At 39.6% G+C, this 17,309-nt stretch overlaps 1 protein-coding gene across 1 annotated transcript; it reads left to right on the forward strand.

The window, feature by feature from the left end:
• Positions 1–11,481: 11,481 nt before the first annotated feature.
• On the forward strand, positions 11,482–16,179 carry LOC131774032 (protein BUD31 homolog). Its single transcript, XM_059090044.2, has 5 exons — positions 11,482–11,664; positions 11,781–11,838; positions 12,783–12,847; positions 13,077–13,243; positions 15,747–16,179. Exons 1-5 carry the CDS (start codon positions 11,571–11,573, stop codon positions 15,795–15,797), a joined length of 435 nt encoding a protein of 144 aa, XP_058946027.1. The 5' UTR covers positions 11,482–11,570; the 3' UTR covers positions 15,798–16,179.
• Positions 16,180–17,309: the final 1,130 nt, after the last annotated feature.

A 17,309-nucleotide genomic window follows, 5' to 3' on the forward strand; every position in this document is an offset into this window, starting at 1 on the left:
GAGTTTCCATTTGTTCTGGAAATTTGGGGGAGGGTCAGGGGAGCATTATTTATACATAAATAATGTACATAAAAAGTAAAAAAAAAGGACCAAGGTAAAATCCCAATTTGTTTTAAGAGTTAATTTTATTAAGAGAAAACCCTGGATATAGCTTGGGATTTGTGTGATTTTCAAAAATTGTTAAGAACCTTGTTAATTTTCAGCTTCAAGAACACAAGTACATAATCTTTCGTGCAGCCCTCTTTTCTCCCCGCCATTATTCTAATTTTTTTATCAAGTGTCCTTTTTCTTGTGTTCAATTAATTTATTGTCTTTACAGGTGAAATTTTAATATCTGCTAGCACAATTATCTCTGCTAAGAGTGTCTAACATCACTCTTGCCGGTCTCAAGCCCAAAACGCTGCAAACTAGCTGAAACTACATGTATTTCGTAAAATTGCAATGAAATCTATCTAAAAACACCAAAATCCGGCAGAACGCACGAGTTTTTGCCAAATTTTACGCAAAAGTTGACAAAAGCGCTCAATTCGACCCGAAAAACACTTTTTTTTTTTTTTTTGCAAAAATCAGCCTATTTTACATTCAAAAGCACGATGTCTTTAACAAAATAGGGATACAATCCATGTGAAAACACTTATTCCAGCTAAAACGCAGTGTTCTCAGTAAAATTTGGGGAAAAAACGCGTAAAAACCGTCAGAAACACGACAAATTGGGCTGATTTTACCCACTTTTTGTGTAAATAGCTGCCAAAACCCTCTAAACTAGCTGGAACTACATGTTTTTCACAAGATCGCCATAAAATCTTGAAACGTTGCTTTAGGGACCTTTATGCCTCCAAAACGAGTTTTTACTTTAAAAAAAAATGGAATGAACAAAGATGTTAAAGGGGAAAAAGCTGTGAGAAAGGAGAAGTTTAGTGTTGCTGTTTGATATGCCGCCCAGATATATCAATTTATTAATTTAACGCCTTTAGCCGTGGGCAGAAGTTTTTCTCTATACTAAGCACAGGACGAAATTGCAAGAATCCGTAAACGGAAACGTGGCGGAAAAATGCAACTCCATGTTTCCGTTATGTTTACGTAAAAGTGGTCCGGTTCCGTTGTATACGCAGCAACGGAAACGCGAGAAAACGTCACTGTCATGTATTACTTAAGAACTACACACCCCAAACAACATGGCGGTTCGGTAAGTAAAAGACTGTTTAATGAAGCCTCATGCGTGCGCATGAGCAAACCATATATGGTAACACACAACATACAACACACTGGAAAACCATAACATTCCTCCACACATTAAACGATCTGTCCCTAGTTTTCAAAACAAGCCCTAAAATACAATTTCAAGGAAAACATAAAATAAACCAACAGTGTCCGGTAACCACAGTTCGAAAGGTAAGAACGACCTTTAAACAAGGAAACGAACAGAATAAAACAAAGTTCAGAGATCAAGCCTCTGTGGTGCCCTGCGAACTCTCTGAGGGTGTTGTCGCATTTTGACCATCGGACTAACTGTAGCTGGTTTAGCATCAGGAGGGTCAGGTACCGTAGGTGTGGAAACAGGAACCATCTTTGGTTGATCTTTTTTGGAACCTCCTGGAGCTGTGCCGCCCTCAGTGGTTGGAGTACTTGATGTAATTGGGGTCAGTGGTGTGTTGGCCACTTCAGGTTGGCTGACTTCAACACTACAGTCGGCGTCAGTGCTTTCAACTGTGTGTCCAACTGCCGTTGGTCTCAACTGATCAATATGTCGGCGCCAGATCAGTCCCGGTGCCACCTGTACCTCATACATCAGCGGACCTGTTTTGTTAACAATCAGCCCTGGACGCCACTTCAGATCCCCTCGATAATCCCGTGACATAACTGAGTCACCAATCTCTAACTGGCGATACTGTTTACCCTTGTCAATCGCTGCCTTAATGCTCTGCTGGTGTTGTTGGTTAACCATCTTACGGTTTAAGTTAGGTTTCACCAAATCTAGGAGAGTACGCAATGGTCTTCCCAGGAGTAACTGTGCTGGGCTCTCACCGGTGGTGGAGTGTGGAGTGTTCCTGTAAGCTATGAGAAACTTCGCCAACTTCTCCCTCACTGGCTTGGGGCTTTGACGCATGGAACGCAAAGCCTGTTTGAAGGTTTGTACTGTCCTTTCCGCAAGACCATTCGTCGCTGGATGGTACGGTGCTGAAGTTATATGGCGGATGCCATTGGACTTGACAAATGTCTGGAATTCCTCAGAAACAAACTGTGTACCATTGTCACTGACTATCTGTTCTGGAATTCCAAATCTGGCGAACAAATCGCGTAGAATTTCGATAGTCGAACTTGAAGAAGTTGACTTGACTGGAACCACTTCTGGCCACTTGGTGTGTGCGTCGACAACCACTAAGAACATCGAGTTCTGAAATGGCCCTGCGTAGTCGATGTGTATACGCTGCCATGGTGTAGTGGCCCACTCCCACGGATGTAGTGGTGTTTTAGCAGGCATCTTCTGGTTTTGCTGACACCCGCTGCAGCCTTTCGCTAGCTCTTCCAGATGACCATTGATATTAGGCCACCATACGTAGCTCCTCGCGAGTGCTTTCATTTTGACCATGCCCAGATGCCCATCATGAAGTTCCTCTAACACTCTGCTTTGTAACTTATTGGGAACTACCACTCTCATTCCCCATAGGATGCAGCCTTGGTGAACTGTCAGTTCATTGCGTCGCTCGTAATAAGGCTTGTCTCCCTCCACACGAGTAGACCATCCTTTCACGATAGAATCATGTATCCTCGCTAGGACAACGTCACGACGTGTTTCTCTTGCCACTGCTTCACTGGTTATAGGTAATGGCACAAACTGAGAGGCGTGGAACACCTCTGTTGAATCCACCTCCAAGTCTTCTCGCTCTTTCTGCTGGAGAGGGAGCCGCGACAGTCCATCGGCATTGCAGTGTTTGGTTGTACTCTTATACTCAATGATATAGTCGAACCCAGACAAGAACAATGCATATCGCTGAAGCCTTGCAGCAGTCATGGCTGGAACTCCCTTTTCTGGGTGGAAGATGGCAGTGAGGGGCTTGTGGTCTGTAATGAGCGTAAATCGTCTCCCATAGAGGTAAACATGAAATCGTTTCACCCCCCACACAATGGACAATGCCTCCTTGTCTATCTGTGCATACCGTCGTTCAGTCTTGGTCAACGATCGGGACGCAAAAGCTACCGGCCTTTCGCTACCATCGGACATGACGTGTGAAAGAACCGCGCCGATGCCAGTTGGTGAAGCATCACATGCCAGCCTAACCGGTAATGCTGGGTCATAGTGCGTTAGCACCTGCTCAGATGTAATCATACGCTTAGCCTCAGTGAACGCTCGCTCGCACCGTTCAGTCCACTGCCATTGGTTGTTTTGCTCTAACAACTGGTGAAGTGGGTGGAGAACTGTAGACGCATTGGGCAAGAAACGGTTGTAATAGTTTACGAGCCCTAAAAATGAGCGAAGCTGTGACACATTCTCAGGTCTTGGTGCACTGACCACTGCTTCAATCTTCTCTTGTGTCTTGTGTAGACCTTCCTTATCGATCTCATGCCCACAAAACTGAACTCTATCTTTGAAGAACTCGCACTTCTCCTTGTTAGCCTTCAGACCCGCATCTTGTAATCGCTTGAGTACACTCTCCAGGTTCTCCAAATGTTCTTCATCGGTTTTGCCTGTGACAATCATGTCATCAAGGATGCACTGGGTCCCAGGTATTCCCTGTAATACCTGGTCTATAGCACGCTGCCAAATGGCTGGAGACGAAGAGATGCCAAAGACTAAGCGATTGTATCGAAAAAGGCCCTTGTGTGTATTAATCGTAAGGAGTTCCTTGGATCTTTCGGTTACTTCCATCTGGTGATAAGCTTGGCGAAGGTCAAGCTTGCTGAAATGTCTACCGCCAGCCAAATTTGCAAAAATATCCTCTATACGTGGCAGAGGGTACTGTTCTGCAAGAAGTACTGGGTTCACTGAGACCTTAAAATCGCCACAAACTCGTACCGATCCGTTTCGCTTGACTACCGGGACAATTGGGGTCGCCCATTCACTGTATTCTACTTTAGAGAGAATACCTTCCTTCTCTAAGCGTGTCAATTCTGCTTCTACTTTGGGGCGGAGTGCGTATGGCACTTGGCGTGGTTTATGAAAGCTGGACTGGCAGCCTTCCTCGACCTTCAAATCCGCCTTGTAGCCTTTAAGTGTGCCCAGATTTTCGGAGAATACAGACTCGTACTTCTGTAGTAGCTGATCCACTTTGCGTGCCATACCCCCTTCTGAAGTCTTGCTAAGCTTAAAGGTTTTGATTTCACCCCAGTTCAGTTGAATGTTGGACAGCCAGTCACGCCCAAACAGTGCTGGTCCCTGCGTCTCAACAACTTGTAGGTTTAACTCTTTTTCCTGGCCCTTGAACTTAACATTACATCTCATCTCTCCCTTAGGTGTGATTTTCTGCCCAGTGTATGTCTTAAGTGTCACAAGGCTCTTTGAAAGTTTGACATGATTAAAATGTTCCTTATATTGTTTGTATGGAAGTACAGACACCGCTGACCCTGTGTCTAGTTCCATCTTGACCACCTTTCCCTGTATTTCGGGGTTGACCCATATTACGTGATCCTTGTCACCCACATTATTAACCTCAAGGGATGCCAAATAATCATCGCTGTCCCCGTCATCGCTGTCTACATAATTTACTGGGGGTTGGGAAACTTGTGTCTCTTTTTTCTTTGATTTACAAGCCCTCACAATGTGACCAGTCTTGTTACAGTGGTGGCATTTTTCTTTCTTGAATGGACAACTTTTGTGATCATGAATTCCCAAACAGCGGTAGCAACTTTGATCACCCGTTCTCTTGGGGGAAAAAGAACCCTTTTTCTCTGAAAGCTTGGCTTCTCTCTTGAATTTAAGCTTCTTGCCTGGCTTTGATTTGGCTAATAGACCGATTGATTCTGACGCTTTATTCCCCTGGAGAGCTTCAACATCCTTGTAAGATTGCTCAATAGCTAAGCACTTTGCAACAGCAATGTCAAATGTTAGTTCCTCAAGCTTAAGTTTCAAAAGCTCTGACATCATTCTCTTATCTCGAATACCCGAAACCAGTCTATCTCTAAGCCTTTCCAAACGCATGGCGTCGTTAAATTTGCAATCCATAGCTAGATGTTTCAAAACAGCAACATATTGACTCACCGTTTCTCCTGCGTTACGTGCTCGGTTGTCAAACTCATACCTGGCTACTAAAGCAGACTTCTGTGGCTTCAATTGTTCGCGGAGACGCTCTACGATTGCGTTGTACGTGAGAGAATCTTCTCCTAACAAGGTCGGAGCCATCAAATCTTTCGCCAGTTGGTACGTTTCAGTGGGAAGATTGGTTAACAGGATGGCTTTCTTCTGTTTCGCGTCGGTCACTCCATTGGCCACGAAGAAGAATCCTAACTGTTCTGTATACGCCTCGAAGTCAGTTCCCACAGTGAACTTTTGAACTTTTCCGATGTTACGAACTGGATTTGGTGCCGTATTTGCATCGCTGGCCATCGTGGACGTTATGTGGATTTAGTTTAGGGATGTCTTCACTTTTAGCAGCCAAAAAGGTCCCTTAATATCCCAATCCTCGTCGCCAAAATTGTCATGTATTACTTAAGAACTACACACCCCAAACAACATGGCGGTTCGGTAAGTAAAAGACTGTTTAATGAAGCCTCATGCGTGCGCATGAGCAAACCATATATGGTAACACACAACATACAACACACTGGAAAACCATAACAGTCACGAAACCGGTAACGGAAACACAGGTTATCCGTCGTGTTTCCGGAACGGTTTAACACGTTTCTGCCACGTTTCCGTTTACGGATTCTTTCAATTTCGTCCTGTGAAGAGGACCCTCCCTATGTTGACGAACCTCAATAACTCGTTGATTTTACTGTTTTTACACAGATTTGATTTTAACCATATTCGCCAAAATAACTGCCAAAACACGGCAAACCAGTATCTCGGCCAAGAGCGATATTGGCCATTTCACACATCCTTATTAGATATGAATTTTATTAAAGATTGTCATTCTAGCATATGTTGGCTAGTCACCACAGGTTTCTTGATTTTCATGGGAAAGTGGCATTGGTTGGTACCATGACCAATCTCCTCGACTTTCCCATGATTTTCATAGGATGTTAGCGACCCATACTTCGAACCTCAGTTGTTTTTTTTTTTTTACATTGGCACGAGTTTCACAACTTTCTTGTGGTTTGGCATTGACTCAGAGTTGGGCTTATTTTTATGGCTAATCCATCGGCGACTTTCTCATGATTTTCTTGGGTTCTCAACAGTGACACGCACTTTGGAACCATAATTTTATAAATATGTCAACACTGGCAAATACTGCTAAAATCTACACTCTACTAAACTCCATGTACCACAATATCCACACAACTGCGTGTGCCTACTTGAAAATCCTAACCCTAACCCTAAAACTATCCAGTTAGCCTAGTATTGTATTGCTGGTTTGAGTGACTAAACTGGCTCAAATGATCCAGCTGCTTAAAAATCTAAGCACAGAGTAAGTTTAAAAGATTCAATTTTGTAAGGTTTCGAAACAGTTCCAAAATTAACATGCACATAGCTCAGTGTAAAACATCGAAGCTTCTAGGACTTCTTATGATTCCTACGAACGTACACACCTAATGCACGTCAATTTGCCTTTTTTGTCCTCGAACGATCACGTCTTCATGGTAACGTGGTGTAAGAACTGTACAGCACTTTATAAATATATGTTTTACTTGACGGTAAAAGTTTGAATCCGTACAAGGAAACGTAACGGAAACAGGCGATGATAATATTCCGTTGACAGAAATGCAACGGAAACGTGTCGTCATATTTCCGTTCAGGAATCATAACGGAAACATAACAGGTCCAAGGAAGAAGTGAATGATGTGGAAACATAGAGTTTCATTTTTCCGAATTACGGAATCATGCTATTTCGTCCTGTGCTCACTCTAACTCTGTGCTATCCTAAACCTAACCCAAACCCCAAACCAATCCTAAGCTATGGTAAAGGGTTTAAGTCAGGGTTGAGGATAGGGTTAGGGCAGGAGCCCATTACCTGGTTAGGGTTAGAGTTTGGGTTGCTTCGGTTCAGAGGGGTTTAGTGTTACAATCAGGGTTAGGGCTAGGGTAAAATTATGCTTAGAGTTAGCGGGGTTTAGTGTTAGAATTAGGGTTAAGGCTAGGATGAGGCTATGCTTAGGGTTGGCGTTAATATGTTTCTACAAGCATTCAATTGCAGGGTTTTTGGTATTGTGTTTGTAAATTTCAGTAACTACTTGAAAGTTTACTGAAAAACAAACTATAGGCCGACTGGTACACTTACAGGATAGATAGAGAAGGTTGGGGTTAGGGTTAGGGTTAGGATTAGGTCTAGGTTAAGGGCTATAGGTTAGGGTTTAGGGTTTAGGGTTAGGGTTTAGGGTTATGTTGTGGGGCTAAGGTTAGGGTTAGGGTTTAGGCTTAGTGTTAGGGTTAGAGGGTCTGCGGTTGAGGTTAGGGCTAGGGTGAAGGTTTGGGGTTAGGGTTTGGGGGTAGGGTTAGTGTTTAGGGTAAGGGTGTAAGCCTCTTCAAAAATATTTTTAAGAAGATTTTGTCACCTTTTTCACTTAAATAACCACCTCAAGAATTTTGACCAGTTAGATTATTTGAAGCGGTTGGATTAATTTTGATTGGGGTTTAATAACTTTTAGTAGTTGGATGATTATTTTTACCAGTTGAACCACTGTAATATGCTGGATCTTTTTAACTAATGTTACCATCCTTACCTGAATTATTTGAACCAATTTCACTGGTTACACATGCATTATCCAGTTAGACCATTTCAACTGGTTGGATTATTTAAACCAGTTTGTCCATTTTAGATATTAGCATCATTTTATCAAGTTGGATCATGTTAACCAGTCGCACCATTTTACTAAGTGAGATCGTTTCTTCCGATTGGACCATGTCACGTATTTAAAATCTTTTCACCGTTTAAACCATTTTATCTTGTTTTGGCTGGTTGGACCATGTTAACCAGTTGCATCATTTTGACTGGAGTGAAAAGTTCCGTTCTTAACCCGAGCCCTAACCCTAACCCGGGGTTAGGGTTAGGGTTAGGATAGCTCGCAGCTAGAGTTAGGGCTTGGGTAGGGTGAGATTATGATTTCTTTTTTTTTTTGTCCTTACTCATGAAGTTGATTTTGGCATTTCAAACAAAAACTCTGCTAGAGCATTAATTGAATGACATATCATGCACTTACTTTGAAGCAAGAACACTTTTTTTTTAATTCAGAAAAATACCTTTTTATTTTTTTTTTAAGGACTGCTGGATATAACCTGTACAACCAAGATGAATTTACATTCATTATTTGTCATAACTTACACTAAATTAGAAATTCAAGTATGAAATGAGGGTACTAGCCCTTTAATAGTGTTCAAAATTTCCATATGCAGGGGTACTTGTGGCTACTGGAGAAGAATCAGTCTTTAACCCTTCACCCCCCCCCCCCAAGGGAGATAATAAGTACAGATATCCTCTTCCCTAGGGGCAACTAGCTCAAAAGTGAGTGATCTCAAGGGCCCTCCAAAAACGTTTTCTACAGCAATAACTAAGCTCTACAGAAGCACACTATGCAGACAAAAGGTGTAGGAGAATCAATGAATTCTTTAATTCTTGGTCCCTCCCAGGCCAACCTATTGTACAAATCTCATGACATCTGTTCCAGTTTCATCAGTCAATTTTTCAAGCTTCAAGCTTTTCCTGCAATTATGTACTTGTTCTTGAAGCTGAAAACTAACAAGGTTCCTGTAAATTAAGTTTACATAACAACCTAACAATTTGTGAAAATCACACAAATCCCAAGCTATATCCAGAATTATGCTCTTAATAAAATAAACTTTTAAAGCAAATTGGGATTTTGCCCTAGTTCTTTTTATTTTTTTGTTACTTTTTAAATACATTTGTATAAATAATGCTCTCCTAACTCTCCCCAAAACTTTTAGAACAGATGCAAACTCTTAAGAATGATCAAGCTTTACCTTATTATTAAAAATTTTTACATCTTAGACTACCAAGTTATCACAGAGGTTTTTTTCGGTACTTTGACCTGTTTAACACCTAAAAAGAAGAACACATACATAACACACACACAATCAGCCAGGTCAAAATGTGCTGCAGCCAACAATTTGGCCACCTACAATGAAATAGCTGCCAATTTCACACATGTCAGACTTCTATTCAGGACAAGATTTGGCCTCTGCTACCTATTACTATTGCCAGCTTGCCTGCCACTCAAAATTTCAACTGAGATTGTACATACATACATGTGGGATTAGGTTACACGAGCGAACATGCACTATTGAAAGAGGTCAATGAATTATAACTCAAAGAAACATTGATAAATAAAATAAATCAATAGAAATGACAAAAATTAAACTAACAGCAGACAGCTCTTTTTTGGCCTTCGGGGCCTGATCAGTGCAGTGATCTTCAACTAAGTGCTTAATTTGGACATAAAACCAAAACTTGTTATGGTTAAATATTATTATTTTTCTTTCAATATTCCCATTCCAGCTGATGTATATTATTTGAATAACAAATCTTATTAGCATGTTAAAATCACCTGAGGACAAGGCATACACTTTGTGCCAAAATTGCTTTGCATCAAGTACGTTATCTAGTACATCATTACCATCTTCAGGTATTTCTAATTTACTCTTGAAAATCACACAAATCATAAGCTATATACAGCATACAATTGGCAGCAAATTATTAAAAAGGAATGCAGTAATCTTTGATAATAAGAGTAGCTAAATAACAAATAGCCTAGTCAAAATGTGCCGGTAACCAGGGATTTGGCTTTCCACACAGAACATTTGTTAGGCGTCTAGTCTGGACAAGGTTTGGTCTCTACCTTCTGTTACTATAGCCAGCTTGCCTACTTCTAAAAAACGTTTTGACTAAGCTGAAAAAAATGTTTGAGAGAAAAATGGCCACAACAAGCCCACTTACTGCAAAATAAGAAACATAAAAGTAACACTTCAAATTAATACAGAATATAAGCCTTGCAGGATTTGGCTCTCAATAAAATTAGTTAAAATAGCCGATCTTGAGTTTAACTACTCACTCAAAATGGGCCGACAGCCTGCAATTTGGCCACCTACAATGAAGTATCTTCCACTGACTTTACACCTTTCAGACTGCTTTTCAGGATGAGGTTTGGCCTCTGCTGCCTATAATTACAACAGCCAGCTTGACTACTACTAAAGAACATTTTGACTGGGCTGTGCAAGTGTTACTAGCATATAAAAAGCACCTTCAGGTAGATTACAGCAAAGCAGACTTTGTACCAAAACACTTTGCATTAAGTACATCATTACCCTCTACAGGTATTTCTAGTTTACATGTGAAAATCCCACAAATCTCAAGGTATATTACATCATACATGTTGACAAAGCAATCAGGGGTACATTTTTCATAATAGGATGCAATGGTCTTCAGTATCAAGATTATTTGGTACCTAAATAGTAAAATGTTCGAGAGAAGAAATAATCATAAACATTTTTTCTTTCTCATCAGCATCGACTTCCAAAAGTAATGGATAATGACCACCTAAAACAAAGAAGAAATAAATCAAATTTTTGATTTCACAGGGCTTCGATACGAAACAACTATACATATCTTTTATTTCCTACCACTTACAAGTGGCAGGAATGGCTGAAATGGCCTTCACGTGAACACAACAGAATCCTATGCGTGTATAACCATGTAGAACTATTTATTCGGTATCGAAATTACATCCCAAATGTCATGATATTTGACTGAAACTCAGCTTACCCATCTTTCGTTTAGACTTCGAAACTTGCTGCTTTTTACCACCGTTTCAATGTTTTCTTGTTGTTCAAAAGGTGGTAGGGCCATTGCAGACCGTGATTTTTTTTTTACTTGAGAACCAGATCACAACACCCAAGCCTTTTCACGCTAAATATTAAACTACTGAGATTTCCTTCGCCGCCGTAAGCCGCCATTTTATCTTTCCCTGAATACTAGTTCCCAAGCTTCGAGCCCGAAGGTCTCAGACATGCACTGAAATTATGATATTCGTTATTTCAGGGCCAATTTAGAAATAACGATAATCGTTATTTTGGTGTCGAGATCATGCGATCACAACTGAACGCACATTTACCCCTTTCCTCCGCCATCTTGAATGTTGTAAGACAGTGGAACCGAGTCCTTCTCTTTATTTAACACGTGTAAAGAGCATTGGTAAAGAGTGCCACGAAATTACTATATCCATAAATTTGGTGCCAATTTAGAAATAACGATAATCGTAATTTCGGTCTCGAGATCATGTTGCTCCACCACAACGGGTGGTGTCCAGCTCACGCTCATGCAGCTTCTTAGATGGAGCCTGCAGTCATTGATGCACGGGAGAGGAGGTACTGAAATGTCATGCGCTGCCTTCTACTAAAGAAGAAGAAACACAAATTCTAAACTGTTGCTTACAACGTTTTCTAAGACCATTTGTGATCGAAAGAGATGCCTAAAGTACGTCGTAGTCGGAAACCCCCGCCTGAAGGATGGGAATTGATTGAACCAACGCTTGACGAACTGGATCAGAAAATGCGCGAAGGTAGGCAAACGAGATGAGTGATATGCCATGCTTCCTTACTACAACGTTTGTTGGCTTATGTTTGTTTCTTTGTAAGATGATGTTAATCGTCTGTTTTACTCTTTTAAAAACTTCAGCTGAGACAGAACCTCATGAAGGAAAACGAAAAACGGAGTCCATGTGGCCAATATTTAGGTATTCATTAATCTCTAAGCGAAGTTTTAATTAGGTTGAAGTTTGGTCTATAATTTTCCAAAGGAAAATATAAATGGATTCCTACATCAGATCGTAACAGTTATGTGATAGATATGATACTCAGTTTTAAGTTAAACGATTACACATCTGTACATAGAGATGGAATTTGTTACGGAGAGGGAAAAAAAACGTAATTCTTTATACAAGAAACGTTCATATATTATGTCATTCAAAGAGTAATGAATAGCCATATAAATTCAGGAAAGTGTGAGTTAAATGTTGATGATTTAGTTTGATGTTTCTTCCTTGCATAGCACGTGCTATTAGAGCCATTACAAGTTTGCTAGTCGTAAAGGCTTACATCAAGGTGAAAACACACAAATCTCTCTTTTTGATGGTTTTCACATGCAGCTAGCGCAATCTTGAAACATATATGAGCACCTGTTAGGCCATCTAGATTGTACTTAAGATAATTGTGTTAACCTTTCTACCTTCAAGATTGCAATGTCAGTTGTCAATGTTTTGTTTCACTCTGTGAAACTGCAGAAATTTATGGCTAATCAAATCATATTTTTCAATTTATATATTTGTATTTCTTTTCATCACCACTCTACTTAAAAATGTGAAGATAACATGATTAGAAAATTATTTACCGTTCACCACTGGTTCAGGGACTTTTTCTGCATGTGCATGTATGCCTGTATTAACCTCTTAACTCCCATGAGTGACCAAGACAGAATTTCTCCTTACAATTTCAAGCAGACAAGGGTTTAGAATGAAGGTAATTATCAATTAGGAGATAGTTATTTGATTCAATACCAAATTCTCTGAACTTCATAGGAATCGTATGGCAGACAGTAGGGAGAATTAATAATAAGATCTTGGGAGTAGAAGGGTGCATTTTTCTCTGAGACATTTCTTGAACCATTTTTTACTGACCCTAGAATCCATCACCAGAAGTCACGTTATGTTTATGAACTGTTCTACAGAAGGAAAGCAATCAGTAGAGGTATTATACATATTTTTATTATTATTTCAATTACGTTTACATCTCAAAATACAAATGGTTGGTAGACAGGTTGTGAATGGAAGCCAATGATAACCTTAGCAAGATTGTTGCGTGAAAAATTTACAACTATCTTGACAATATTTCCTCTCACTACTTTCAAGAGGATTATGTATTATTTTTATATTTTCTTGTTGAAGTAATTTTTTTTGTATGATTTTTGTAATCATAGAGTTATATGAATACTGTCTAAAAGAAGGATATGCTGATAAAAACCTGATTGCAAAGTGGAAGAAGCAAGGTTATGAAAACCTTTGCTGCCTTAGATGTATTCAATGTAGAGATACAAATTTTGGTACAAACTGTATCTGCCGTGTACCTAAAGCTAAACTGGAAGAGGTCAGTTCTTGTCTTTTGTTTCTTACTCTAAGTAGAAATATTGCTGAAAATGAAAGGGATCTTTGCAGTAATGTACACGACAGTTACATTACAGACATACGTTAACCTCAGAACGCACACAAAACACACCCAAAAATTGTATGCAAGTGCAATTTAAAACAAAATGTGCATTTCAAAACATTACAGCTTGATTTACCTGCCTCATTAGTAGTAAAAATGAGGCCTGAAAAAAATTTAGGCCTGAGTAGAATTTGAACCCATAACCCTCTCAGTCAAGATATATTGCATTCACAAATATGACCATTTGTTAGCTTCTCCATGTTTTGTGTTTTCAATTTGTAATTATTCTATCAGAGAGAGATGAATGTACACTTACTGTAATAATGATTTGGTATCCATATAGATAAAAATAAATTCATATTTCCAAGAAAACACTGCAATTTTGCAGTGTTTGCACTGTTATTGTTAATTCAGTTTTTTCCCAGAAATCCTGCATGGTCCCAACCTAGTGGGAACACTTTTATATGTTTGCATATGTTTTAAACACTTTTTCTGAAAGATCTCTCGGTTTGAAGTTTATCTGGGGGTGCGTTCCTTTGGGAGAATCTGCATCAGGATTTCTGATCTGTGGCATGCCTTTCGAGCAAATCCATTTTCAGATCAGTGATTTATCAAATCCACTCTGGACAAGGATTTTTTGGATCACTGATCTGCACAATCTGAAGATGAATCATTGGATCATTGATCCAATGCGTTCCTTTGGGCAAAGGATTTGAAATTAATCATTTTTCCCAGCAGTGCTCAATTTCAAACAAATAAGTACTTCTTATGTTGACTGGAAAGATTGCTGTCAATCGTTCCACAAATTCTGCACTAAACACAAAATACACTAGATTTTGTAATGTTAAATTGATCGCCCACTAAGCAAAGGCATTCAGGGTTCCCAAGTATCCATATTATAATCAATACTTGCTTCTGTAAGTCAATGGTAGGTCTTCCCCCATTCCTTAGTCCATGAGGTAGACCTGGGCAAGTAGCTAACAGGTATTCTAAACAGCTGACTGTAGTTCTTGAAATGTAAAAATGACTTCAAATATCTGAAACACTGTAGAGTGGTTTAATACGTTCAAAATAATTCTCAATGCAGACATGGCTCTGCTGCTCCCTTATCAAAAGAAACAATAGAAATTCTTCATCTTCACAACTTATCCCTTCTGTTAGTATTGAATCATTGGAAAGTTCCTTTACTAACAAAACAACAGCTGCTCTATGTGCAATGGCCATCTTTTTTTCATTTTTAAATTTAGCATGTGATTCTGCAGACACACTCTACAATTTTGCACCTACTGTCATGGTAATTGATCCAATGAACTAAATCTCCATTCCTTTGATGCACCGTGATCTGTGTGATCTTGGATCACAAATCCTAATCCAGATCCTCCCAAAGGAAGGCACCCTGAGACAAGCCTGTTACTCTCTATAGAAACTGAGCACATCAAAACCATATTAACCCTTTACACCCTAACATCATAATGCATATTCTCCATACTGTTCTCTATACATTACCTAGGTTCTAACAAGGAGAATTTGTAAAGCCATCAAGAGCTTTGTTAGTTCCTGATCATTTCGTTTATTCTTATGACTAAAATGTTTGATTCAAGGGTGATATTGTAAGGGGAAACTAGAACCTTGTTACTCTTAGAGATTAAGGGTGAAGATACATGTACAACATGAAGAAGCAAAATTTTTGCAGAAACATATCACTATACTTAAGTTTTAATGTGGTGCTTGTGTTAACCATTGGACCCCAAAGAGTGATTAATATCCTGTTTCTCCTCACAATATCACCCCTGAATCATACATTGAGGTTATGAGAATAAAGGAAATGATCACCAACTAAAGAAGCTCTTGATTAACAAACAAATTATCCGCGTTGGCACCTTAGGAAATTTGTAGATAACAGTATGGAAAATATGCATGCCGATGATAAAGTATGAAGGGTTAAATGGAAGTATTTATACAGCTATTTCAATTTACGTTGTCAGATCAAAGCTTCAAGGGTACGGGACAAGACCGAAAGGCGGTATGGGTAGATTAGAATTAATTTTAGGCTTTCGGGGTTGTCGGCGCGAGATGGACATGGAGGCTGAAAATAGAATTAGTATTGCCTTGCGCGTCTTAACAAAGAGCAGATTAAGATCCCATATTCCCCTTCGGTCTTGTCTTGTAGCCTTGAGGCTTTGATCCGACAACGTAAATTGAAATAGCTGTATATACATGATTGAAAGTACAGTAGAGTTGATGTGGTGGTGATAGAACTTAAAATATTGTTAAAATGTTGTAAAGATTCTCTGGATGCTTTCCGTGGTGATTATGTTGCGCACTCTACAAACATTGTAGACTTTTTAATCTGTTTGCACATGACTTTAAATAGCAAACCAAACCTTTGGTCAGTGTCGAGATCTATAATGTTATGAATTGTTCCAATAAACATTTCTTTCAGGGCAAGATTGTGGAGTGTGTTATATGTGGATGTCGTGGTTGTTCTGGTTGATGCCATGAGAGCAAGGCAGCAATTTGGATATTTACATTATGGGAAGATTTTGCATGGAGGCTATCAAAACTATCAACACTTTCCTTTGGTTTATTCCTGGATCCCTGAACTGTATAGAATTACCTTCCGGAAGATTTTTTAATCTGTGCATGGGAGGTTAAGAAACCAACGGAAATGAATGAAATCATGGGCCCAGCTGGTTTATTTGTTTATTTTATTGCTTATTAATTTTGGTTGAAAAAAAATCTCATCTAGCATACAAAGGATATTGGTGTACATAAACAAATCCTGTGCCAATCCCTTATAAAGGTTAGATTTGTTTGAGCAAAAGGGTCAGATTTTCTTGTCTGTATTCGTAATAAAAGTTTTTGGTAACAAGCTGGTTCTGTTTAAAAAATGGTATTTGTGTGATAAACATTCTGACTTCATAGCAATTGTATCCTGTCACTGGTCACTTGAGATTATACATAGAGTAGCCACTGTTTTGGTTCGGCTACGGTGAGTCAATTTGTTTTATACTGGGCTCTATGAGCTGGCACGATTAGACAGATCCTGTCCTCTGATTGGTTACCAAGAAGGATATTTGGGCCTATCTTGATCCTAGGTAGTATCCGGCAGTCAACAACATTGTTATGCACCCATTATGTGTTTTGTTTAAACAGTACTCTCACTGTACATCCAGTGGTTTTGCCTGGGTCTGTTTCCCCCTAATACTAGTTACCCTCTTCCATAAATTCTTTTGCTCTAACAAAACCAATCTCCGTATTGTCTGCTATCTTCTCTTTCGCTCAGAAAATCAAATTTAATCCATCTTTTCGCTGTCGTCTCGGAGACCAAACTTCCGTTGGTCTTACCATCTATAAATAACTTCGGTGGAATTGTCCCAACGAAAGCCTAGACCAGAATCGTTCCTCTTTCTTTTCCTCATTTTCTCCTGTTGAAACCTGATAAAACTGGACAGCGGCAGCTACCTGAACTAAATAGCTCCCTGGTGGCAATCAGAAATTACAGGTCACTGCACCATGAGTGCCATTTGTGTGCATTTCGATTGAGTGTGGTGAAAGCGATACCAATGATGTCTTTTCCTGTCCTGTCTTGAGCAAATGAAAAAGGAAAAATTGTAAGTTTCCATGGGGAATCGAACCTCAAACATTTAAATTCCACGCTCCGATGCTCTACCACTGAGCCACACAGACTCTACGTCGGCGCGGAACGCCATCATTAGAATCAAATGTGACATGTATCCCGCGTGCAGCTAGGATTGGCAATGTCGAAAGCCTCGTGTGATTCCATCAAATAAGAGAGATGGTAAATTTTAAGCTCGGGAGCAAAATAAAGATGGATGTGTGTTCGTCGTGTTTTCATCATTTTTGTTTATCCTATTCTCTGCATTTAAGCGCGCACAAGTTTCGAAAGGGCGAGTTTATCTTTGAGGTGAAGTCTTAATAAAGTCATGTCAACAAATTAACCACTTTTGACCGGAAGTTTTAGAAAAGACTGTCAGAGTGTTTT

This window comes from Pocillopora verrucosa, chromosome 8, assembly GCF_036669915.1.
Source record: "Pocillopora verrucosa isolate sample1 chromosome 8, ASM3666991v2, whole genome shotgun sequence".
NCBI classification, from domain to species: Eukaryota; Metazoa; Cnidaria; class Anthozoa; order Scleractinia; family Pocilloporidae; genus Pocillopora; species Pocillopora verrucosa.